The 27,700-nt window shown below is 36.7% G+C and overlaps 1 protein-coding gene across 2 annotated transcripts in view; it reads left to right on the top strand.

The window, feature by feature from the left end:
• LOC127413197 (Kv channel-interacting protein 1-like) overlaps positions 1 to 27,700 on the top strand; it is a 62,307-nt gene that overhangs the window by 11,647 nt on the left and 22,960 nt on the right. The window contains exon 1 of one of the 2 annotated variants that reach the window (XM_051650076.1): positions 4,714 to 4,889. The exons of the other annotated variant lie outside the window; for it this stretch is intronic. Within the exon in view, the coding sequence (XP_051506036.1) occupies positions 4,787 to 4,889 (103 nt within the window). The 5' untranslated portion in view covers positions 4,714 to 4,786. Of the gene's footprint in view, positions 1 to 4,713; positions 4,890 to 27,700 lie in introns of those variants that run through there. 2 annotated transcript variants of the gene reach the window in all.

Below are 27,700 nucleotides of genomic sequence, written 5' to 3'. Positions count from 1 at the left end.
CCCTAGCAACAAGGCCAATTTGGTTGCTTAGGAGACCTGGCTGGAGTCACTCGAACCCGTGACTCCAGGGGTGGTAGTCAGCGTCAATACTCGCTGAGCTACCAAGGCCCCTGCCTTTCACTTTTAAGTAATTGTAAACATGTTCATCATAGAAAATGTGTATATAAGTAGACCCACTAGAAATGACGATTTCTAATGATACCTGTATGACGATGAACAATCTTACTTCTAGGTTCAGAATCTGTAAAGGACTGACGCTGGCTACAAGTGACTGTTCAGAAACCAGAATACAGTGGTTTTCTTACTCTACTTGAGCTTAGATCTTTCATTTTAAATCATATCTGCCTTGTTTGCTTGAGTTAGTGGGCTTTTTCTTTTTGCATTCACATGCATTTGTCTTTGCAACTCTTAGTGTCCTTTGTACAGGTACACTTTGAGTGAGAATGTGTTGTTTTATAAAGTTTGTGCGGGAAATCTCTAGCTTTGTATAACAGTACACACATATAACCCAAGAGTTCTAAGGACAGACTGTGTCCCTCTGAAACAGTGATTTACAAAATATAAATGTTTCATTCTGTATTAAATAGAAATGATAGGGCATAAAATAAATGTCATATCTCCCTCAGTCCAGAGGAAGTGTTCATTGTGTGACAGATGATCGTACATTGAGAACCTATCCTCTCATTCTCTCTTCTCTTTGTTATCAAATATCAAATAAACACTCTGTGTGTGTGTGTGTGGGTACAGTATAGTGAGTCAAGTCAGAGTTCATGGTGTTCAAGGAGAAAAACAAAAATTCTACATTATTTTTTTGTCATTTTATAGCCTGGCAGAAACCCACCTTAATTCTCTAGAAATGTCATATGATCAGGTCCTTCCTTCGATGTAAATCTATGTGATTTTTTGACCGTTTTATGATCGTGCACTAGGCGTAAATCGCTTAGGAAAGATTTCAGGTCATTCATTTTCATATTTGATCATATTTCAGCCCTCTTTCATCAACAGTTGGAAAGTCTGTCTGTCTCTCTCTCTTGCGTTTTGGATTATCTGTCGAGACTCTGAGAAAGTCTTTAGATTTTAGTTTTAGCTCTGATCAGTTTGTTGTTTTAAGTTGAACTCAGTTGTCTTCAGTGATATTTCTGCTCTTTCCATCAGACAACAGCAATTAAAGACACTTCACTTTCATGGCATGAGCTTTCTCTTAATGTCAGTTTCAATTTTTTAAATAGAGTGTTTAGTAGCACATTCGTATTTGTGTGGTATTGAAACTGGTATCAAGAATCGTGAAGTCCCACTGGTATTGGCAACACTGGCAACAAGGTTACAGGCTGCTAAAATGAGCATACTGATCAATAATTAGAGCGCTGTGTTTGATTTGCAAGGTTTGTGCTATACATTTTTTTCAAGATTGCATTTTTTTTTTGAGGATTAGTAGAAAGCAAACGAAATGCTTTTTTAGCCAACCTGTAACTGCTTTGTTTTCAGACTTGTGTCTATGAAGCAATCACTACTTACCAGTCCCACCTTGAATTTACTGCATGCTTTCTTGATTATTGCAATCTGAAATGGCTGAATTTGTGTCAACGATGGTGGTCAGTGGCAAGAAAAAGTATGTGAACCCTTTGGAATTAGCTGGTTTTCAGCATTAATTGTTCATAAAATGTGATCTCATCTTGATCGAAGTCTCAAGTATAGACAAACACAATGTGCTTAAGTTAACAACACACAAACAATTATAATCTTTCATGTCTTTATTGAACACATCCCATTAAACATTCACAATGCTTTGAAAAAATAAGTGAACCCTTGGATTTAATAACTGGTCGATCCTCCTTTGGCCGCGATAACCTCAATTAAGCATTTCCGGTAGATGCGGATAATGGATTAGACCTGTACAATGTTCAGAAGTAATTTTGGACCATTCTTCCTCACAGAACTGCTTCAGCTCAGCCATATTCTTAGGATGTCTGGTGTGAACGGTTAAGGTCTGGGCTCTGACTGGGCCACTCCAAAAGGTGGGTTTCCTTTTTTTTAAGCCATTCTGTAGTGGATTTACTTCAATGTTTAGACTCATTGTCCTGCTGCATCACCCAACTTCTACTGAGCTTCAGCTGGTGCACAGCCACACTGATATTATCCTGTAGGATATCTTGATAAACTTGGAATTTATTTTTCCCTTGATGATGGCAAGTGGTCCAGGCCCCAAAGCAGCAAAGCATCCCCAAATTATGATGCTCCCTCCACCATACATCACCGTTGGGATGATGTTTTCATGTTGGTATGCTCTGCCCTATTTATGCCATACATAGTGCTGTGTGTTCTTCCCAAACAATTCAACCCTGGTTTCATCAGTCCACAAAACATTTTCGCAGTAGTGCTGTGGAGTGTCAAGTTGGTCTTTGGCAAACTTCAGGCATGCAGCAATGTTTTTGTTGGAAAGCAGCAGCTTCCTTCATGATTTCCTGCTATGGACACCATGCCTGTTTAATGATTTACATATAGTAGACTCCTGAACAGAGATGTTAACCAGTTCCAATGATTCCTTCAAGTCTTTAGCTGTCACTCTAGGGTTCTTTTTTACCTCACTGAGCATTCTGCAGTGTGTCCTTTGAGTCATCTTGGCTGGACAGCCACTTCTAGGGAGAGTACCCATAGTACTAAATCATCTCCATTTATAGACAGTTTGTCTAACTGTGGACACATGAATATCTAACTTTGTAACCCTTTACAGCTTTATCCACAGCAACAATTCTTGATCGCAGGTCTTCTGAGATCTCTTTTTAGCAAGGTATGGTCCACGTCAGCAGATGTTTCTTGTGAATGCTAAACTCAATGTTTGAGTGCTTTTTATAAGTCAAAGTAGCTCTAACCCACACCTCCAATCTTGTTTCATTAATCGGACGCCAGCTTTGCCAACTCCTGACTCTAATTAGCTTTTGTTGACGTCATAGTTTTCCCAGCCTACACTGAATGTTTGAATGATGTATTCAATATGTACAAGAACAATACGATAATTTGTGTGTTATTAGTTAAAACAGATTAGTGTTTGTTCATTATTGTAACTTAGATGAAGATCAGACCATATTTTAAGACAAATTTATTAATAAATGCAGGTAATTCCAAAGGGTTCACATACTTTTTCTTGCCACTGTAAGTGCAATAACCTGTAAATATTTTAGTGCATAATAAAAGACACAAAAATAACACAAGCTACATTTAATAGGTGAAACCTGTGATTCAATGAAAGATAATTATTTTTATATACAAATATTCTGATTCCGACAATGCAAGAAAACTTTGGTAAGGTTAAAATAGTATACCTACAACTAAAACTGTCAACTAAAAACACAAGTAAGGATTCAATAATTAGGCCTGTTGTGACATTTCCTTGATTATTTGAGACAGCTATGATTACTGAGCACTTTACATTTCATATCACATTTCATCGTGTGAAGATTAAATGCTATTTGTGATGTACATGCGCCATCTGCAGTCTCACAAAAGTTCAGGCAAGGATTTTGATAGTAAACGCACTAGGAACCCCCCCGAGATGTCATCATTTTCTACCAAAATACCGGACGTCGTGACTCGTGGCTAATACGGACAGATGGTAAACCCATGTGGAGATGATTGAATGTTGACAGTGCAGTGGGATTTGTCTCAACTCTGTCAACCTTTCTGAGCATTTATTTTGCCGCTGTCAAACATGGAGAAACACAATCTGATTACCTCAGATTCACGGTTTATGTGAAAAAATATAGCAAGAATTGCAAATTATTGCAAATAATGTAGAAAATTGTTGAAATTGCATTAGCTAATTCTTGTAATCACAAAATCCTGGAGAGACTGACATACTTTTGGATGAACAAATTCTGATCACAAAGTCTACACAAATTTTCCAATAACTGATCGTTTTAAATGCCATTCGCATTCTTTCTTCCTGCATAAGTGGGCGTTTCTTGCCTAGAATTAACAGAAAAGTAAACCAGACTTTGTGTTGATAGTGGTATTGCCTGACGAGGTGTTTTATGGTTTAGTTCCTGGGCAGCACACTCAAAGGTTGCAAGTTCAGTCTCCAGCAGTAATGATGTGTAATCAGAATTTTGACCTTTGACCTAGACACTGACCAACTAATTACACTAATGCCCACAAATTTTGAAAGTAATTTTCAATTAGGACGTAGGAGTTTGATGACGAGTAAGGAAGCTGCAGCCAAACTGTTATCTGAATGTAAAATGAAAGGATAAAGGGAAGGAATTTCTGAAGTGTTTTCACTTTCAGCTACAAGGTTAAGCTGTCATTTCTGCTTTAGGGGGACGGCGCACACACACACACACACACACACACACACACACTAGAATCTGTCTTTCACCATCTCAATTTCTTTGTTCCTCTGGAAGAGTGTTTCTCTATTCATTTGAGGTTTTTCCTCTTTTCCTAGTTTTTCTCTTCCTTTTTGCCTTTCACTCTCTCTCTCGCTCTCTTTCTGTTTGTCTTAGTGGAAGCATGAGAGAGAGAGAGAGAGAGAGATTTGGAAGGACAGAAGTGAAAGATGACCATGTATTGATAGAAGAGGGCAAAGAGAGAGAGAAAGAGAGAGAGCGAGAGCAAGAGCGAGAGAGAATAAACTAGCAAATGCGTGCACACACACACACACACACACACACACACACACCTACAGCAAACGCACACCGAAAGGATTCTACACGTAGTACAGCTGAACAAGACATCAATAAACACACATTTCAGATAATTTCGGAAACAGAATACACACAGACGGTGTCTCATGCCACAGGTGTGTGTGAAGGCAGTGAACAGCCGAACAGCAGTTATGGGTCTAGTTATGGGAATGTTCTCTCTGCAAAGCAAACAGGCGAACTACCACACAGGTAAGACGATACTGTGATTTGTGTGTGTTTTATACTATATTTTATATAACCGTAACACTCAAAAAATTTCATAGCAAGATTTTCATAAGAAATTGTGAGTGGTGTTTACCTGTGCAAAACTTAATGCTATGATGCCAGGATGTTGTGCGTTGTTTTTAGCATGTTGATGTGCAGTTGCTAGGGTGTTCTGGGCGGTTGCTAGGGTGTTCTGGTTAGTTGGCTGCTGACCCAAGTGAAAAGATTCCAAAGATTCAGTAGGGCGATTCTTACGAAACCTGTCAAGAAAATGTCCTTGTCATATTTAGAAATTATATTTAATTGATATTTTATAGGTAAAATTATATTATATTATATTAATTTATTTTTTGCATAAAGAAAATTAAGCCTACCTTTATTTTTTACTTTTTGCATTGTGACTATTTTCCGGACATTTAAGCACATTTTAACCCCCAATTCTCATTACTGTCACGCATCTGGAAATGTTCCTTTTTTCCCAATGATAATTCTCATTACTGTAACACTGTCACAGTAAAAAAAGACGCTGTTGTACAATGTTTATTTTTAAATTAAATCATTGAAAATGAAAGGCAAGACCAAGGGAGTACTACTATGATGAATGAATATGTTCTAATTGAAAAAATACATAATTTTCTTCAAATTGCGGTAATGAGAATATCATAATGACCACCTTTTTTGCTTTTTGGCAGTGACATGTGTGGAAATGTTATGAAAATAATGTTAAAATGTAAAAAATCTTTATGGCCCTAAAAAAAGGCTTAATTTTTATTTATGAAAAATATAACTTTTTAATGTTTCTTTTGATTTTGGAGTAAAATTCGACCATTTTCTTGGCAGATTTCATTACAATCACCAAGTATTAGGGCTGAACGATCTAATTGCGTTTATTTTGAAAAAAATTGCGATTGCGATTTGAACTGCGATATGATAAACATAAAACAAAAAAAACATATGTGATTCCTTTTAACCAAAATTAAACCATGTTTTGCCCATGCTTTACTGGCATGGGCAAAACATGGAAATACTGTTCTAGAAAGTGTGTTCACACTTGAGTCCTCTAATAAATAAATAAATAAATAATTATCTTATCTGCGTTTTGAAACCCGGTCAACATGAATTTTATATGAATACAATAACAATATTTAACAAAAATAATAATAATGATAAGAAATTGTTATGGAAATACATTATTGTATAATAATAATTATCATTATTATTATTTAATAGCAATTTATTTCTTTAATAATTTCTTAACTTACTATGCAGTCCCGGCCTTTATTTCCGGTCTTTATTTCGGTGGAAGCTTTTATTTTGAAAACTGAAGGGAGGGAAGTTTATGTTGTTTGTAGCTGAGTTGACAACATAGAAGTATGTGTAATTAGACAAATGTGCAATTAAAGTAAATCTGGGGCACTTTAAATAATGTGCTCAGTACACGTTTGCACACCTAACTGAACTCCGAGCACATCTGTCACTCAGGGCACCAGAAAGATAGAGTTTGTGTGTATGGAGCACAGAACCACTCTGAAACCACATGTGTAATACAATGATCCCGTTTACATGTATTTAAGAAAGCACTACACATTACAGACAAAACGGCCGTGTGTTGAGACTATTTATTTAATGAAATTGCATCCCTTGTGGTTTGAAAATCGCACTGGGTCATTTCGCAATTCCGATTTTATTAAGGTTAATCATTCAGCCCTACCCAGTATGACATTCTGATCTCTAGATATGACTCAGGTCCATCATTTTAAATTAGGGTATGTCTACTGGACCCCCCCACCCCCTCCATTGTGTATGATCAATGTGAGTGTTATCCACTCATTGTAGTGTGTCTAGTTTCTGTCTACGGATGGCATTCCTTGATGTGACGTTGTATAAATAGACAATGTACTGCAACACTATAAAAGGTTAGGTAGTCACTCTTAGCATTAAATCAACTGTTCTGTGTGTGTGTTAAATGTTATGATATTCACTTTCCAGTCCTAACAGTGTCTGCACTGTAAACCCTAATGCTCAAAGTAATTAACTGTATTAAGTAGGGAAAAATTTAATAAAATCAAAGTTCATTTATTTGAACTAATTTGTAAGTATTTATAACTTGAGTTCACAAAATAGACACCTTTTTAGTAACCTAAATTGTTTTATTGTTTTGAGTTTAATAAACTTGTCACTTTTTTTTTTTTTTTTTTTGGATTTTTCCCATTTTTCTCCCAATTTGGAATGCCCAATTCCCAATGAGCTTTTAAGTCCTCGTGGTCGCGTAGTGATTCGCTTCAGTCCAGGTGGCGGAGGATGAATCCCAGTTGCCTCCGCGTCTGAGACCGTCAACCCGCGCATCTTATCACGTGGCTTGTTGAGCACGTTGCCACGGAGACATAGCATGTGTGGAGGCTTCACGCCATCCACCGCGGCAACCACGCTCAACTCGCCACTCGCAACTCCCCACTGAGAACGAACCACATTATAGCGACCACGAGGAGGTTACCCCATGTGACTCTACCCTCCCTAGCAAGCGGGTCAATTTGGTTGCTTAGGAGACCTGGCTGGAGTCACTCAGCACACCCTGGATTCGAACTAGCGAGCTAGCGAACTCCAGGGGTGGTAGCCAGCGTATTTTACCACTGAGCTACCCAGGCCCGAACTTGTCTCTTAAGATTTACATGAACTTAAATTATCCCAATCAATCTACTCTACCAAGTTGCAACTGGAGCATAGATGCAGAGAGTATTGAGCAGTTTTGTCAGCCAGCTCTGTAGAGTTGCACTGAACAGAGTTTACTCTCTACTTCAAGTAATTAAATTGAGATTACATGGTAAATAAAATTTTAGGTAACTCATTTCAAACACATGGAACCACTATCCACGAGTGAATCAAGTTCAAGTTCAGCCAAAGAGTTTAATTTAAAGTTAAGTGCGATCAAAATGTAATAATTAATAATTTTATTTATTTATCACACATTATACATTTGCACATATACAGTGAAATTCTTTTTTTCTCATATCCCAGCTAAGCTGGGGTCAGAGCTGAGCAGAGCAAATGTTAATGTTGAGTTAACTTACTCAATATTTCAAGTTAAGAGCAATTAACATGAATGTGTAGTACAAAACAAAATCTGAAAGTTTTCCTTAAACTTGGAGTTTATTCAATTACAAAGAAAATTATGTAACTTATTACTTCAGATTTTTTGGTTGTACTAACTTGTTGAAGGTTTTCGGTTCCGTTGCCTGTAACCATAGTGGGATGCACCGAAATTTCATCCTCCAAAAAATTTAGTCCGAAAATTGGATAAAATGCTGTTTTCGGCAGCAATTCTTGGCGAAAATTTTAAGAGAAACCATAACTTTAAAAAAGTTTTCTCATTACAATCAAACAAAATAAATGCAGTGCTGTTGTTTAAGTGACTTTATTATAGAGCTCTGCTTTTTGTTGCCAATGACAGACACTGTTGTGTCATTTATGATTTAAAAGACATTCATGTTGAATCCTTGAATAAGTTTGAGCAAAACATTTGTGGGTGCTGTTTTAAAAAGAAATTGTATCGTATTGTGAGGGTTTGCATCGTATCGTATAGTGAAATTTGTGTATCGTTACATGCCTAGTGTCCATGGCAGGACACCACAAAGGTAGGCGCTGCTCTCCAACTAAAATATTGCGGAGCACCTGAAGTTTTATAAAGATCACCTCAACACTCCACAACACTACTGGAAAACTCTTTTGTGAACTGATAAAGCTAAGGTTGAATTGTTTGGGAAGAATATGCAGCACTATGTAGAGTGGAAAGAAAAAGTATTTGAACACTTTGGTATGACCTGCATTTATGTATAAATTTGTCTTAAAATCTAGTTTGATCTTCATCTAAGTTACAATAATGAACAAACACAATCTGTTTTAACTAATAACACACAAATTATTGTTTTGTTCTTGTACATATTGAATACATCATTCAAACATTCAGTGTAGGCTGGAAAAACTATGACATCAACAAAAGCTAATTAGAGTCAGGAGTTAGCAAAGCTGGCGTCCAATTGCTGAAATTATATTGGAGGTGTGGGTTAGAGCTACTTTGACTAATAAAAAGCACTCAAACATTGAGTTTGCTATTCACAAGAAGCATCTGCTGACGTGGACCATGCCTTGCAAAAATGAGATCTCAGAAGACCTACGATCAAGAATTGTTGCTTTGCATAAAGCTGGAAAGGGTTACAAAGTTAACTCGAAGAGCTTAGATATTCATCTGTCCACAGTTAGACAAACTGTCTATAAATGGAGATGATTTAGTACTATGGCTACTCTCCCTAGAAGTGGCTGTCCAGCCAAGAAGACTCCCCGCAGAATGCTCAATGAGGTAAAAAAGAACCCTAGAGTGACAGATAAAGACTTGAAGGAATCATTGGAACTGGTTAACATCTCTGTTCATGACTCTACTATATGGAAAACATTAAACAGACATGGTGTCCATAGCAGGACACCATGAAGGAAGCTGCTGCTTTCCAACAAAAACATTGCTGCGCACCTTAAGTTTGCCAAAGACCACTGTGACACTCCACTACGCTACTGGGAAAATGTTTTGTGGACTGTTTTGGAAGAACACGCAGCACTATGTATGGCATCAAAAAGGCACTGCATACCAATATGAAAACATTATCCCAATAGTGAAGTACGGTGGAGGGAGCATCATTATTTGGGGTTGCTTTGCTTCTTGGGGCCTGGACCGCTTGCCATCATTGAGGGAAAAATTAATTCCCAAGTTTATCAAGATATCCTACAGGATAATATCAGGGTGGCAGTGCGCCAGCTGAAGCTCAGTAGAAGTTGGGTGATGCAGCAGGACAATAACCCTAAACATCAAAGTAAATCCACTACAGAATGGCTTCAAAAAAAGGAAATCCACCTTTTGGAGTGTCCCAGTCAGAGCCCAGACCTTAACCCAATAGAGATACTGAGCTGTTCACACCAGACATCCTAAGAATATGGCTGAGCTGAAGCAGTTCTGTGAGGAAGAATGGTCCAAAATTCCTTCTGAACATTGTGCAGGTCTAATCCATTATCCGCATCTACCGGAAATGCTTGGTTGAGGTTATTGCTGCCAAAGGAGGATCGACCAGTTATTAAATCCAAGGGTTCACGTACTTTTTCCACAGCATTGTGAATCTTTAATGGGATGAGTTCAATAAAGACAAGAAAGATTATAATTGTTTGTGTTGTTAGCTTAAGCACATTGTGTTTGTCTATACTTGTGATGAAGATGAGATCACATTTTATATCTAATTAATACAGAAAACCCAAAAAGTCCAAAGGTTTCACGTCATTTTTCTTGCCGCTGTATGTATGAATTTGATTGAGATTTTTTTAAGTCATTCTGTCCACCCCTGCCATTGAGTACACGTTAATTATTTGAGTGTAAAATCCTATGATTGTCCACAAGGGCAGCATTAGCATTCAGATCAACTGCTGCTTGGCTTTTGAATCGGTGTCCAAATGCACAGAGGTCTGCAAAGGGATTGCGTTTCTTTTCCCACTAACTAATGACTGAATTCGTTTTCATGAATAAATAAATTCTAGATTATTATCTGTCTGTATAATTCATAATAATAAATCACTTTTGGCCGGGGGCTGTGTGCTGTGGTAAATTGGCTCCGTTTGTTCAGATTCTGTTAAATGAAGCGGACATATTTCAGTGAGTGTGTGTGTGTGTGTGTGTGTGTGTGTGTGTAAGGTAGAGTGTGTACTTCTTATCTCCAATTCACACAACCAGTGCAGCTTAGCTGCTTTTGATTTCACTACTTTCCACACACACACACACACACACACACACACACAGAGTACCTGAGAGCAGTTTTTTTCAGTGATTTTTTTTCCCCGTAATATTTTCTCAAAAAATGTTTACCCACTGGAGCTAAACACTGGTTATGAAATTTAAGCCTGAATGCATAAGCAAATCCGTATGTAAAAGAGTTGCAGCCAAAATCCAAAATTAAAGGTGAAGTGTGTAAATTTTTTGCCACTTGTGTCAATAATTGACCCTTTTCACAATGAAGTTTCTAACTTTAGCAAACTCTTTTATTTCATAATGTAAATTATTTACTGTATATTAATATCAATATGTTTTGTGTTATACTACCCTGGCAATAATTTAAAAAACAATCTAGCGAACTAGTCAACACTGTTGAGATGGGGTTTTCAAATATGCTGTAGCTGCTGCTGAGGAAGTGACAGTAAATTTGGTAACGTTCTCTCTTCTGACTTCAGTAATTCACCACACTCTTTTGGTAAATTTGGAAATGTTAGGGCTTTTATAAAATTATGACGATTATGAGGATAAATTGTCGGTTTTAGGGCTTTCACAATTGTGATGATTAATTGTCATACAAATTGTCATAATACTTAAGGTGTATGTGTGATTCAGACACTTTAAGAGTCATTTATTCATACTGAACTTGGAATCATATAAAAAATATGGATATATGATTTCCTTTATGGCTTTAAAAATGAATGAATGACATGAAATACAATATTTTAAACATCAAAATATTTCCAAATACTTCTCTCTCTTTTTAGTCAACTTTAATCTTGTTCCATTTACATTGTTGTTTTTGGTAACCAGCCAACCTGAATAGCTATTATTATATTATATTATGTTACATAAATAATATACATTTTATTTCTATTGAACATTGGATCTTTTGAACACGACAGGCCAAAATGTTTAAAGACACAAAGATAAAAAAAATATACAAAAAATTATTAAATATGATAACATAACGATTGATATGAAAAAAAAGAGTTATTCTGTATTTCTAAAACATTTTTGCACTTCTGTTTTTGCAGTTTAAAACGCAGCCTTTTAAGGTTTAGTAATCGCACAAGGCCATATTGCAATTTCAATCTTAATTCAATCAATTATGCAGCATTAACATATATTCTGGCACCAACAGTCATCCATTCGATTATCTAATCAGCCAATTGTGTGGCAGCAGTGCATAAAATCATGCAGATATGGGTCAGGAGCTTCAGTTAATGTTCACATCAACCATAAGAATGGGGAAAAATATGATCTCAGTGATTTGGACCGTTGAATGATTGTTGGTGCCAGATGGGCTGGTTTGAGTATTTCTGTAACTGCTGATCTCCTGGGATTTTCACACACAACAGTCTCTAGAATTTACACCGAATGGTGCCAAAAACAAAAATCATCCAGTGAGCGGCAGTTCTGTGGACGGAAACGCCTTGTTGATGAGAGAGGTCAACAGAGAATGGCCAGACTGGTTCAAATGGACAAAGTCTACGGTAACTCAGATAACCGCTCTGTACAATTGTGGTGAGAAGAATATCATCTCAGAATGCTATTCTGAGATGCGGGTTGGTGCTGTTTTGGCGGCACGAGGGGGACCTACACAATATTAGGCAGGTGGTTTTAATGTTGTGGCTGATCGCTGTATATTTCTGAGCATTGCTATGCGGTTCAGTTAAACCAAGGACTTCTAAACCGTCAAGCTTTTATTTTGGCAGAAAACTTCAGGAAGAGCTTCTGTTCTGATTGTAGCTGAGTTCACAACAGGTGTATAATGTCCTCCTCATATTCAGTCTTCTCCTTCTCTGTCCAGAAATACCCGGTGGCATCGGGAATAATAGTTGTATATTTTTATATATATTTTATAAACTTATAAATTTTGCGAAAGTGAAATTAAAGTGAATCTGGAGCGGTTTAAATATAACGCGCTCAACGCACACAAGCAATTGGAACCGAACTCGGGCTCCTCTGTCTCACTGCGCGTCATTAACACTGCGTGTATGAACCCACAACAAGGTAAAAAAAAAATATCTGCCACTACACAATTGTTCAATTAAAGTGAAACCGGAGTGCTCTGCATTCACTAAAATTCTCGTTTATATTTTTGCAGGGATTTGGCATGAACCTCTTTAGATCAAACAACTGTGATCATATGATTATTTAATAATTGCGACATGCCTAGAAAATGCAATATTGGCTTTTTTTGTTTGTGCTGTTGGAGTGAATGGGAACGCTGCAATAATATTTGCTATGGTCTCTCATTCACCTCGCAAGTCATGTTGTTTATACCCAACTATAGTTTAGCCTACTTCAGTGTTCCAAACCCGAAAATGTGAAAAATGTCCATAGGAAATGCAGAAATAATGACTGCTTTCAAACAGTTGTCCTGAACGTCTTTAATTGGCTGGCTAAACATTTATCCCTGCTCCAAACTCACTCCAAACTCACTCCACTGGTTAAGCCAGTGTTTCTCTGTTAGGGTGGTCGGGATGCGCAAACGCACAGCAATGTTTTGATTGTGCAACAGAGCCACAATATTTCTGCTACACTTTTTGGGGAATCAACCTACAAGGGCTTACCATAGTTATTGTTGTCTCTTCATATTTAGTTGAGAACTATTTTAACATCAAAATAAATCTCACACATCACCTTTAAAAATCTGAGATTCTGTTCTAGATGTTTTTATCCAAAGACAGAAGGTCTATTTTATGGGCTGTTGAACAAACAGGTTGTGGGCAGATTAAATGACTTTTTGAATTCTCCCAACCGCTCTCTCTCTGAGTCTCTCTCTTCATACTCCAGAGTTGAAATGGCCCTGCAGACATCACAGATGATTCATTCATTATATAAAGACGTGCGTCTCTCTTACTGAGACCTTATACGCACAAAGACCTCAGAGAGAGAGAGAGAGAGAGAGAGAGAGAGAGGGAAAATCAGGTCAGGTTACAAAGAAAAATATGAAAGCAAATGAATGAAAATGAGTGGGTGATTACAGAGGGTGAAATACGCACAATTACATCCCATACAGCTTTTTTTCAGATGTGTTTTTATTTCTCTGCCTCACAGTAACACAAATATTTCCTTGTAAAGCTCTGACATCAAACCTTATTGAGTTGTTTGCCAAACAATGTCAATGTTCATATCCTGAAACACTTCTAACAAAAAGGTTCTCTGGTGTGAAGGAAATTAGCGACTTTGTGGCACGGTATATTAACAACTGTCACATTCATCACCAATAATATGTAAGAACTGCATAATGATATGCTAAATGTAATGGGCAGATTTAAATATACCCATATTTATCCACAATAACATGTCCGAATTTTGGTAGTATAAATGCACACGGTGTGGATTAAACTGCCCGTGTATCTTCACCAGTAATATGTAGGATTTTATATGTAAATAATTTGTTTAGGAATCTTGGCCGCATTTGACCACCATTATATTAAGGATAAATGACAAATGATCAGATTAGAAATCTGAATAAAAATTCTCAACCATTAAATTTGTAATACAACAGGCTCATTGTATCTGCTCACAATTTATATGTAAGGAATTTAGCTCAAGAAGGGAATTATGATTAATTCGGGGAATATTGAAAGAATTAAGGTGTAAATCTGATCATTCAGCCATGCTGAGTTGATATGACGCATCTGTTAACTCTTTAGAGTAATACTGTTCTCATGACCATTGAAAATAATATCACAAACATGTTGAAATATTGTTCGAGCACAGAGCGCAGATCTTAAGAATCAATTGATGAGATTATTTAATCAAAATATACCACAGTCAAATCCTCTTTGAATACAAACAAGACTTTATTGCTAATCTAAAACATCAAACTAAACTAACACACATTGACATACATAAAAACAGGTTGGTGAGTGAGCTGTAACAGAAGGTGAATGGAAATGATCTGTAATAGAGAAAATTGAACTTCACAGAGTCTATAGACAATGCCTTGAGAACCATCAATACTTCTTTTAGAATACCTCGATTTGTAATCGGGTTACCTGAAGTATTTAAATAAAACACCAGCACTTTCAAGCAAAAGTCTGGAGGTGTACTTGCATTTCATTGCATTGCTTTGGTTCTTTGGCTCTTTAGCTGGGTCCGTAGAAAGTCGATGTTGTTGGATGCCGGATAGTTTGGTGCTGGAATGATTAGGCAGGGCTTTGAAGCGAGGTCTCCCGCAAGGGTGTGTAAGTAATAGTGCAGAGAAGAAAACTCCTTGAGGAGGGTTTTGGCTGGTCTTTTTAAGCCTACCTGTCTGGTCACACCCCGAAGAGGCTCTAAGCCAATCAGAGGCGGCTTTTCAGATACCATGTGATCATCTCTCTATCCCTTCTTCTGAAGGTGATTAATGAGTCTTTGTTCTTAAAGTTTGTCAGTTTTCCTGCTCAAAAGTGAACATACTTTTATCCTAAATTTTATATAATGAAATCGGTGCAAGAGATATGACATCTGTTAACATCAACATTCTCTACATAAACAGGCAAGCATTTACATATGACACATGGCATACTTTCTCTTTGTGGTTACTTCACTACACACTAACATTTGAAAATACATTATTATACATTGTATTATTGAGCATCGTGTATGCATGAGGTTAGAATAATGTATTCTATGATTCTAACCACAGTTAGGCATCATGTGATGCATCTTAGCATTTTAAAGGTTATGTGCATTGTGAAGTGTAGAATGATGATACAATGGAGACTTTTTATAGTGTTATAGTTCATAATATTTGTATATGCATTGTAAAAACCGTAAAATTGTCTTTTGAAGAGATGAGAAAAACAAAGGTTTGTGTCCAACTAAAAACAGTTCAACTGTTCAGATCCAGTGCATATCTGTTCAATCTCTCTGTCTTGAACAATGAGTTTTAGCATGTGATGGTTGTGCTTCCACATGTCTCATGCTCCCTTATTAGTCTATTTATTAAGTGTAAACTGGTTATATCGAAGGACAAAGGATTTCCATGGGTTTCATAGAAGAGTAGAACCTCAGCGAATGGCCAGTCATGTGATGTCCATTAACATTTAGGGCATTTCTGATTTACAATATGGACGAGGAGAGGTCTTGGGGCATCCACAGAACTCTCTTTGTTCTCAAGACGGTTGACACTCAACAGAGCAGCTTTTATGGACTCTTTTCAGGCATATTTAACTCGCTTACGCCTGGTTTTGGTAGACTTTTTGGCGTCAGCAGGTAGATTCTTTAATTTAGGATGCTGAGGAATTTCGGGGGCCTCTCTGTGTCTTAGTTTTTAATAACTTGGATGTAAATATCAGTGTAAATCCTGGATTTAAGTCGTTCTGCATAGAAATGGTTATTTCTTCTGCCCATAAGATCCTACAGGTGGTACTATGTTACAGTAGTGGTATTCTGTAGTAATACCATGGTACTTTGATATATTGTGGTACTGAATTATTGCCATATTCATGTACCATGGTTTTGCATGGTACCCCTAGGCACTTCAAAGAAAATGGTATGCACATGGTAAATACCATGGTATTTTTTGTAAGTGAATGCAAATTTTCATGGTAAAGCTGTTATCACTTGAGCTACATAATTATCAGTAAATGGGAATAACAGTGAAGCAGTCAAGCAGAATGAAGCGCAGCTGTGAGAGGGTGGCATCAGACTGAAATGGCCAGCAGCCAGTGTTATTTCAGCTGTGAGGAATCAATGTCATTGGCTAATTGTAATTTGTATTATGTCCCTATGAAATGAGCAAAAAGGACACCAAATAGATCTGGTCAGGTCAGAATGCCCTTAAAGAGATATTTCACGCATAAACTCACAGCGTATCAACAGCATTTGTGGCATAATGTTGATCACCACAAAAATAATTTCGACTCGTCCCTCATTAACTTTAAAAATGTGGGTTACGTGAGGCACTTACAATGGAAGTGAATGGGGCCAATCCGCAAATGTTAAAATACTCACTGTCTCAAAAGTATAGCCAAAAGAAGTAAACAACATGCATGTTAACATGATTTTAGTGTTAAATCCAATTTTACAACTTTGTTGCCATGACGACATAATGTTGTATACCTTGTAATTGCACAAAAAAGAAATGGTGATCAGTCACATGCAGTATGTAAAGCATACACTTGAACATATAGACTCATATATTTTATCATAAAATCTAGATGTTGAATAAAAAAGTTATTTTCAACTTTTGAGATGCTTTTATTACTCAGTGAGATTTACTATAAAGAGCACAAATAAAATTAAATTGATGGCAAATACACGGACGCATGATACTTAAGACCATCTAATAAATTATTTGTATGTATTTATGTTTTATTCATGAGATCTGAGCAAAAATTATTTGTAACGATCGTTTAATCATATCCCTGCTTGACTCGAACATTGCTAGTCAAACTGATGTGTTCGTTTGGTGTTTGACTTGTGTGTGAATATCTGTTGAAGTAATGCATTTGCTTTTGAAAATGTGATTTATGCTGCTTTACACACAGTAATTACTGAGGCCTGTTACATAACAACCCTGTCAAATATAATTAATGTGGGTATGTTTACTAAGCTATACTTTCTGGACTTATTTGTTCCCAGAAGTAGCTAAAACTGACAAAGCATCCATTCAGAGACATTCCAACACATTCTCATTTGGAAAATTGAGGTTTGCTTTTGTTTGTATTATGGTATTAAAAGTATTAAAAGTGTTAGGGTATTGTTTTGGTTAGGCTATAGTAATTATTATTATTAGCTTTATTTAAAAACAATAGAAGTCTATGGTTTGTCCCCATTTAGATAGCCATGTAAACACGTGTGTGTGTGTGTGTGTGTGTTTGTGTGTGTGAGGCAAATATTTTTTGATGCATTCATTGTTTTTTCTGTTAAAAGTCCAGTTCATTTCCACAATATGCCTGTGTGATATTTTTTTATACATTAGTTCCGTTAGGTTCTGTCAGAATAACAGATGTGTGGTGATTTGAGCTAAAATTGACTATGCACTGTTGTTTTGGTTAGTGTGAAGGAGGATGTTTTTGTGAGGTTCAAATCGAGATGGCTGGCCACTATTCTAAATAAACCAAAAAATATTCCTTATGTATTTGCAATGATTTTGCTGGCTATATAAATCAGGCAACATTGTGATTTGTGAATATCACAGTTATTTTAATGTGCTTTTTATCTTGCCATTAAGATTCCTAAAGGCTTAAAGACTTTGCCATTAGATTAGTTTCACAATTCTAGTCCCACGACTTTCGAGTCTGAGTTTTAAGACAGATTTTGTAATATCCTCTCTTAAAAAATGCAGTTGGAGTTGAGTTTGGTTTATTTCTGTGAATCAGTTCAGTTTCAGGTTGACTCGAGTCATGTGCATCAAAGTCTCAGCATGGCATTTTTCATAAATTAAAATATTTTCTTTAAAATATATGTTGGATCAGTTTTAACATTGTATTAAACATTTTGTATCTAATTTGCAGCAATGGCTCTTTGGTAGAAATTAGGGGTGGGTGATATGAACAAAATCTTATATCACAATATAATATCAGATATGTGTAATTTTATAACACTATAACTACATATACTTTATTAGACACACCTGTACATCTCTATATTCAAGCAATTATCTAATCAGCTAATCATGTGGCAGCTGTGCAGTGTATAAAATCATGCAGATACGGGTCAGGAGCTTCAGTTACTGTTCACATCAACCATCAGAATGGGGAAAAATGTGATCTCAGTGATTTGGACCGTGGCATGATTGTTGGTGCCAGATGGGCTGGTTTGAGTATTTCTTTAACTGCTGATCTCCTGGGATTTTCACACACAACAGTCTCTAGAATTTACTCTGAATGGTGCGAAAAGCAAAAAACATCCAGTGAGCGGCAGTTCTGTGTGTGAAAATGGCTTGTTGATGAGAGAGGTCAGAGGGGAATGGCCAGACTGGTCCAAGCTGACAGGAAGGTGACAGTAACCCAATTAAATACACGTTACCACAGTTCTATGCAGAAAAGCATTTCTGAACACACAACACGTTGAACATGGAGACGAATGGGCTACAACAGCAGAAGACCCCTCCAGGTACCACTACTGTCAGCTTAGAGCAGGAAACTGAGGCTGCAGTGGGCACATGCTCACCAAAACTGGACAGTAGATGATTGGAAAAACATCGCCTGGTCTGACAAATCTGGATTTCTGCTGATGTACACAAATGGCAGGCCCACTGCAGCCTCAGTTTTCTGTTCTTGGCTGACAGAAGTTGAACCCAACATTGTCTTCTGCTGTAGTAGCCCATTTGCCTCAAGGTTTGAAGTGTTGTGCATTCTGAGGGTGTGTTCATACTTTTAGTTCGGTTCTCTTGGTCCTCTTGGTCCGGACCAAAAAAGAAAATGATACATTTAGTCCTTAGCGTTCACACTGGCATTTTTAACACCGAACCTAACGATACAAAACCAAAGGCATCGGGAAAAAGTCACAACCTGTTTGGACAGCTTTTATGACGTATATTTTTTGATGGAACTTGCCGATCATCCAAAACAATGCTGGCTGCTGGGCGAAATGTGCTCGTTATATTTATATTGTATATATGGTGGTATTTTTACCAGCTGCGAAAAAATGAAGAGCTAATAAAATGTGTAAAGGAGTCAAAACAGCGCCAGAAATTCCTCCGTTGCACACACAAACGAAGATATGCTGCAAGTACGGCTGACGGCAGTTCAGGCGCCTGTACCGAACTGTAATGGGCAACATAGGTCCTATGATGAGAAGAACCAGGTATGCTTGAGGTCAGTATTAGGCAAATTACTTCCTGTTTTTGGTCCATTTAGACGTCTTTGGTCCATGTTGCGTTCATATATCAATCGAACCGCAACAGAGTTCGTTTGGAAGCGGACTGAGACCCACTATTCAGCCGGTCTCGGTCCGCTTGTTTGGTGCGCACCAAGGTTCGGATGGCAGCGTTCACACTTGTTCAAATGAACCGCACTAACAGAGCAATCGCACCAGAGTTCATTTTAATCGAACCAAACCTGTCAAGTGTGAACACACCCTGAGATGCTGTTCTGCTCACCACAATTGTACAGAGCGGTTATCTGAGTTACCGTAGCCTTTCTGTCAGTTCGAACCAGTCTGGCCATTCTCTGTCGATCTCTCTCATCAACAAGGTGTTTTCGTCCTCAAAACTGCCCCTCACTAGTTGTTTTTTGTTTTTCGCACCATTCTCTATACACTCTAGAGACTGTTGTGCGTGAAAGTCCCAGGAGATCAGCAGTTACAGAAATACTCAAACCAGTCCATCTGGCACCAACAATCATGCCACGGTCTAAATCACTGAGATCAAAATTTTTTCCCCATTCTGATGGTTGATGTGAACATTAACTGAAGCTGCTGACCCATATCTGCATGATTTTATGCACTGCACTGCTGCTACACGATTGGCTGATTCGATAATTGCATGAATAAGTAGATGTGCAGGTGCACTTAATAAAGTGGCTGGTGAGTGTATGTCACAGTATATAATTTTTTGGGGGGAAAATCAATAAAAAATTTATAATATATTCAATACAAATATTGCACTGCCTATTTTTGGATAATTCAGTCAGTGAATTAAATACTTCCAAATACTTCATCTTATATCATTTTCTTTTTATTTGGAACCTGACAATGGTCCAAATAAAAATTAAACAAACAAATACTCAACTTGGTTTTAAATCATTCTTACCATGCTAAATTTCCTGTGGCTAAAATGCCACATTTCTTCCTGATATGTTGTTGGCCAATATTATTATTATTATAAAAATTTCCTTAAGAAACTCAAGATCTTCCCAAAGCAATGCAACAAAGAAAATAATACATAAGTAAAAAAACAAACCAAAAAAACAATGAAAACTAAAATAAACACAGCTTGCAGAAAATAAAATAGATAAGCCCATGCTGCATGCATGGATATTTACATATCACGATATACACGATACTGCAAAATCTCTTGTCGACTGACACTTTATTTAGTTTCCACGATATAGCCCAGACCTAGTGGAAATTATCGATCGAAAATAAATTCACCTTTTTACCTCCATTTAAAAGAAAATAAATAAATGTTGATGTATCTATGCTAAAAATGGTCAAAAATTAAAATATTGAGATTTTTTTAGCTATATTGCCCAACCCTATCTGACACACACACGTTAACAAGAGCAACATTTATATTCATGCTTTCTGACACTTGCACACAGACACACACAGTTGCTTGTTTGCTTCAATCTTTCTGTTTGACTGACTTCATTTTGCAGAAATAGACAGAAAACAGCCCCGTGACTCAAAAAGTATCCGGCCTGTTTTTCTTCCCTGCTGTCAACAACATTGTAATAGAACTCTAGAGCCATTTCCCCCTTCCATGGAGATGTCAACATGTTATTGGGGCCATCTCTCTCTCTGTCTCTCTCTATCTCTCTGTCTCAAGCCATCTTCAATTTCTATCTCAGTTTCAGTCTTTATTAAAGTGCCATTGGGTGTAAGACATCAAACACTCAGACCCTGTGAGGAGGAAAATGTATCTCTATCTGTTTTCTGAATGTAAGAGGAAGAAAAGACAGAGAAAAAGAGAAAGAACGACATAGACAGGAGGATGGGATGTGTAGCTATTATACAGTATATGAGCTTGATTCTGGATTTAATACATTAATTCATAGCTGACCTCTGTCATGGGGAATCAATTTCCTACATACTTCTGCTAGATTCTTTTCTCTCTCTATCTTCTCTAGGGTTGCCACCCGTCCGTAAAATACGGGATCGTCCTGTATTTAAAGATAAAATGATGCATCCCATATCGAATCAATATGGGACGCGATTTGTCCCGTATTTAAGCTGGTCAGATGGCGTCACGGTGAAATCATTCCAGATGGCTAATTTAACATTGATATAAGTTGGAAAATGTGCATATGGTGGGTAAAGGACCGTCCGAAAAGTCCACACGTTGTGCTAAAACTGTGGATTTTTTTCTATATAAATGTTCAGTAAGATCAAACAATGTATGAATACAATCACTGAGTCATAAAGACAAGTACAGGTGAAGGAACAACAACAACAACAAACAATATGTATAAACCAACCAATATGTATAAATAAATAAGATAAAGGATCTTTTTGACAAATAATCAAAAAGATAAAAATAAATATATTTTTAACATATAACAGACAGGGGTCAGGAAAGTTCTAATTTCAGCATATAAGAAAGGGTATACAATGTTTATTAATAACGCATATTAACTCAACGCATTTATTGCTAAAACTGTGGAGGATGTGGTTAGGGGCTGTGACCCCCCCCCCCCCCATTTAAGTGTTCCTCATTTTAAAACCTCAAAAGTGCCAACCCTAATCTTTTGAAACAGATCTTTTCAATTCAAATCAATGTTTTATGTCCATTTATTTATTTATTTATTTATTTGGCAAGTAGCCATGTAATAAGTAGAAGAATGCACAGAGAGTCGGTCATTATAGCAAAATAACCTCTTCAGACTGATGATACAAGAGCCCTCCACTTCGTGTGATCATCCCTTTGAGGTTTATTTTTTGCGATAACGACTGGCCAGCTGTATATTATCCCTAACATAATGGCTGTCTCTTGAGCGATATCTGTGCTTATTTCCAGTGAGTTTAATCTAACCACCGAGAGTTGTAGGAAAATGTCATTAGACTTTTTAATTCTAGGGCCGTGTTCAGAATTGTATACTAGCATACACAGTAAACAGGGTTGGGGAGTAACGAAATACATAAAACAGGATTGCGTATTAAAAATACTAAATATAAGTAACTGTATTCCACTACAGTTACAGATTAAATCATTGGTAATTAGAATACAGTTACATTCAAAAAGTATTTAGATTACTGAAGAGATTACTTTGCATTTTATTGTCATTTGTTTAATTTAATATTTAGTCTATTCAGTTAGAAAACATTTATCCATATAAATGATGCGATCCAAAGTGCATTTGAACAGCGGTGAAACACTTTCTTATGATGTGTTACATTCATACGTGTGCTTTTACACTGTTGTGAGAGAAAAGGTGAATATGATGTCACAGAGGAACTTTCTGTTGGGAGCTTAATAGAGTAGCTGCATCGTGTTTCTACAGCTTAACAAAAAACAGATGAAACATAAATCCAATAAATACACGATTACATGCCTTGCCAATGTTTTTATGCGGTTAGGGTATACTATTTACAAGAAATGCTAACCAATGTAGCCTTTAACATCATATAGAAAGCTACAAAAAATATATATTTTCTGCCTCATTCTATTAACAGAATCCACATAAAATAAGAAAAGGACTCTGGAGGATTTTGAAGTTTGGAGCAGCAAAAATGTATACCCTTGTGTAAATTGTCATGTAAACATTTAGTTTTACGCTAAGCTAAAATGCTATTTCTTGCCTTTACTTGCATCTGTTAGCCAGCATGATTATATAATGAATTCTATGAAGAAAAGTCACGCTAGAGCTTTGATTTTAGGGCAAAGATGTATTGCAACATTTTTATTTTTAATGAGAATTGAAATATTGTTTTTAAATATAGTATATCTAAAAAATCCTTAAAAAAAGATAAATTAATCTAAAGGGATAGTTCACACAAAAATGAAAATTCTCTCATCATTTACTCTCTGAATGGGAATAGCCCTCATGCCATCCCGGATGTGTATGACTTTCTTTCTTCAGCAGAACACAAATGAAGCTTTTTAGAAGAATATCTCAGCTCTACAGGTCCATACAATGCAAGTGAATGGGTGCCAAACTTTTGAAGCTCCAATAAACACATAAATACATAATGACTCCAGTGGTTAAATCAATGGCTTCAGAAGCTTTCTTATAGGTGTGGGTGAGAAACTCATCAATATTTTAGTCAATTTTTACAATAAATTCTCCTCCCTGCTCAGTCGATCTCCACTTTCACATTCTTCTTCTTGTGTTTTTGATGGTTCACATTCTTCATTCATACACCCCCTACTGGGCAGGGTGAAGAATTTCTAGGAAAAATTGACCTAAACATCTGTTTCTCACCCACACCTTTCATATAACTTCTAAAGATATGGATTTAACTACTGGAGTCTTATGTTTTACTTTTATGCTGCCTTTATGTGCTTTTTGGAGCATCAACATTTTGGCACCTATTCACTTGCATTGTATGAACCTACAGAGCTGAAATATTCTTCTACAAATCTTAATTTGTGTTCTGCAGATGAAAGAAAGTCATACACATTTGGGATGGCATGATGGTGAGTAAATTATGAGATAATTTTCATTTTTGGGTAAATTATTCCTTTAAAGCTGCACTACGTAACTTTGTGCTCCCTAGTGACAACTGTGGCTGAAACTTAAAATTGCAAGCAATTTGCGGAAGAACACTTTACCTGAGTTGTGTTTCGGCACTGCTCATCTGGTGGATGAATCTCACGATTTGAGCTTACCTGGACATCACCTGTGTGTGATCATGACTGAGAGATATTCCGAGCCGGAGTCATAATGTGCTGTTTTCATGTTGATATTCCATCCATCCATACATCCATTTTCTTCCGCTTATCCTGGTCCGGGTTCGTGTGGTAGTAGACAAAGCAGGATACCCATACGTCCTTTTCCTCTGCCACATCCTCCAGCTCTTCCTGGGGGATCCCAAGGCATTCCCAGGCCAGCCGAAAGATATAATCCCTCCAGCGTGTTCTAGGTCTGCCCTGGGGTCTCTTCCCAGTTGGACATTCCTGGAACACCTCCCTAGGAAGGAGTCCAGGAGGCATCCTGAACCGGATACCTGAACCACTTCAACTGGCTCCTTTCAACACGGATGAGTAGTGGCTCTACTCCGAGCCTCTCCCAGATGTCAGAGCTCCTCACCCTATCTCTTAGTGAGAGCCCAGCCACCCTAGAGAGAAAGCTCATTTCGGCTGCTTTTATCCGTGATCTAATTCTTTTGGTCACTACCCAAAGCTCATGACCATAGGTGAGGGTGGGAACATAGATCGAGTGGTAAATTGAAAGCTTCGCCCGCAGACTCAGACCACTTCTCCACCATGGTCCGGTTCTTTTGGACAGTTATTATTGTTACGTAAATGAACCGGTTAAAATAAACGATTTCCTTATATTTAGCGTTGGGAACTCCGATTCTTTTTAGTAAAACAGATCTTCTGAAACTATTTCATGTGAGTCATGTTTTCCACAGTTTTTCATTAAATGAACACAAGGGAGAATGAGATTTAATCATTTTCATTGATATGCACTTTTATATTTTATTCCATATACAATTATACATAACAATAGCTTAATAAAAAGCATTATTTACCTTCAAAAACCACTTATATTTTGGAACCCAGTTGAATATTGCATAATACTAAATTATTACTGTGGGACCCAGTCAAGTTTCTTATTATAATATGAATTATCATTATTATTTTAAGGATTAGATTTTGGTTATACAATCATGATATATTTCTGTCCTATTTACCAGTAATTGCGCCTTCACCTGGGGCTTTTATTTTGACACTGAAAGTGCAGACATGTTTATCCATCTTTAAATTGCAGCTTTTTGCAGTTTAATAATTACAAGGCCAACTTGCCATTTTGATGTTATTTTGATTAATTGTACAGCCCTGAAGGATCGTAAAATTAGTCATCTAATGCTCTTTATGAAACTTAATGGCCAAATTAAAAAAAGCATTTAAATCATCCCGATGTTCACGATATTGCTTAATTTGATATCGTCAGCAAACTCATCGCGATTTATATTGTGAATATTCAATATTTTGGCCAGCCCTAGTGCAAGCTCATTGGACTTGTTATCTGTTAGTCAATCAGCTCACTCGCATGTGATATGTCAAGCCAATTGGCTTACATGGTCTAAGCCGATTGGTTCTTTGATATGTAATCGGCTAGCTAATCACCTTCTGTACTCGCTCTTTGCCTAATATTTGCTCAGTTTCAAAGTAAGCCGTTTTCATTGCAGTGTGCTGCAAGAGTTTTCTCTGAAACCCTCCTCCTCCCCAGCTCCACCGGTCTAGATCAGCTACATGGGGATTATATTTATATCTAAATGTGCAGCAAATTCACCACTCATTATATTCACTTGCAAATGAGCTTTGTGGAAAACTCTTCATTGTCGCCAAGGGTTTGCTGCAGGTTCACCACTACCGGTAAAAGCTGCAAACATTTGTGGCAAATCGCAAGCTCCCTTGCATGTGAAAATAATGAGTGGGAAATTTGCGCCAAGTTTGTCAGAACTCTATATTTTTTTTTTGCATGGGAGGTCATGATGACTGTTCATTAATAATTTACGGCTGTTTCATTTCAAGTCCTTGAAATGCTAATTAATCAGCGGGAGTGTTATGTAAATGAGGTGCTTGTAACATTTACATTGATAACCTTAGCAGACGTTTTCTTATCAAAGCAATTAAAGATAAACACAAACATTGTGTAAATGGCCTCTAGCAAAGTAGAGAGTGAAGGATACATTGGCCTCATTTCCTCATCTTGTCCTACGTGTCCTCAGATTAAAGGAAGACGGTTTGTGTCACAGTGATTGTATGGCTGGAATATTGTTTTCCCACACGTCATTCATATGAAGAGATGTGTGTGTGTGTGTGTGTGTGTGTGTGTGTGTGTGTGTGTGTGTGGGTCAGGTTGTACTATCATTGTGATGACAAAAGAAATAGCTAGTTAAAGGGATAGTTCTCCCAAAAATTAACATTCTGTTATCATGTAATAACCCTCATGTTGTTCCAAAACCATATGACTTTCTTCAAATGAACACTAAAGGAGATATTAGGTGTGTTTTCCTCAGTCACCATTAACTTGCATTGCATGAAAAATGCAATGAAAGTGAATGGTGACTGAGATTAACATACTGTCTAATATCTCCTTTAGTGTTCATTTGAAGAAAGTCATATGGTTTTGGAACAACATGAGGGTTATTTATTTGTTTTCCTCAGTCACCATTAACTTGCATTGCATGAAAAATGCAATGAAAGTGAATGGTGACTGAGATTAACATACTGCCTAACATATTTTGTGTTTCACAGAAGAAAGTCTGGTTTGAAACAACATGGTGGTGAGTAAATGACTACAGAATTTTCATTTTTGTGTGACGTCACAGGTTTTATAATGAAATTTGTTGACTATTTTCATTGTTGCATTTTTATTTATTTTTTATTATTGATTAGTTACAGCCCTTTAAAGAAATGTTCCAGTTTCAACACAACTTGTGTTGCATTTTGTGGCGTAATGCTAATTTGGTTATTGACAAATAAGGTTGTCCCAGGTGATAAAAATTTCTTTCAAAACACATCTTTGAGTACATGTTGTTTTTAGAATAAAAAAAAAAAACACCATTTATAGCATCCCCCCCCCAAAAAAAAACCCCCCCCAAAAAACAACCTACATATATATCCACATATATATATATATATATATATATATATATATATATATATATATATACTGTTTAATATATATATATATATATATATATATATATATATATATATATATATATATAAAATGGTTTGACTGCTTAATTTTAAAAGAAATAATTCAGCACAGCTCATGCCAACATTTCTTTTTCAAGAATTTCAGCTTTTAAGGAGACTTATTTTGTTTACCGTCTCCGGAAGGTTACACCACATGACATTTTTTACTTTAAGCCCCAGAAAAAATATCAAAATGACTTTGAACTCTGGAATTGAAAACAAGTTCATCATAGAGGAGGTGTATTCAAGTCATTGTTTTCTGTGAGCTGCATTTCTAATGTATTTTTCAATCATTTATTAGATGTGGACAAAAAAATTTGCATCGTGTCAATAATTTTGACATCCCTTATTTAATAATAATAATAATGAAAAAAAAAAGCACAAATCAGGGTTACAGTGAGGCACTTACAATGGAAATGAATCAGGCCAGTCCATAAGCATTAAAATACTCAGCCAAAAGTATAGTCATGTGTTAGCATGATTTTAATGTGATTAAATCAGGGATTTACCAGT

This window comes from Myxocyprinus asiaticus, chromosome 22, assembly GCF_019703515.2.
Source record: "Myxocyprinus asiaticus isolate MX2 ecotype Aquarium Trade chromosome 22, UBuf_Myxa_2, whole genome shotgun sequence".
NCBI classification, from domain to species: domain Eukaryota; kingdom Metazoa; phylum Chordata; class Actinopteri; order Cypriniformes; family Catostomidae; genus Myxocyprinus; species Myxocyprinus asiaticus.
This window is presented reverse-complemented; position numbering and strand designations above follow the sequence as displayed.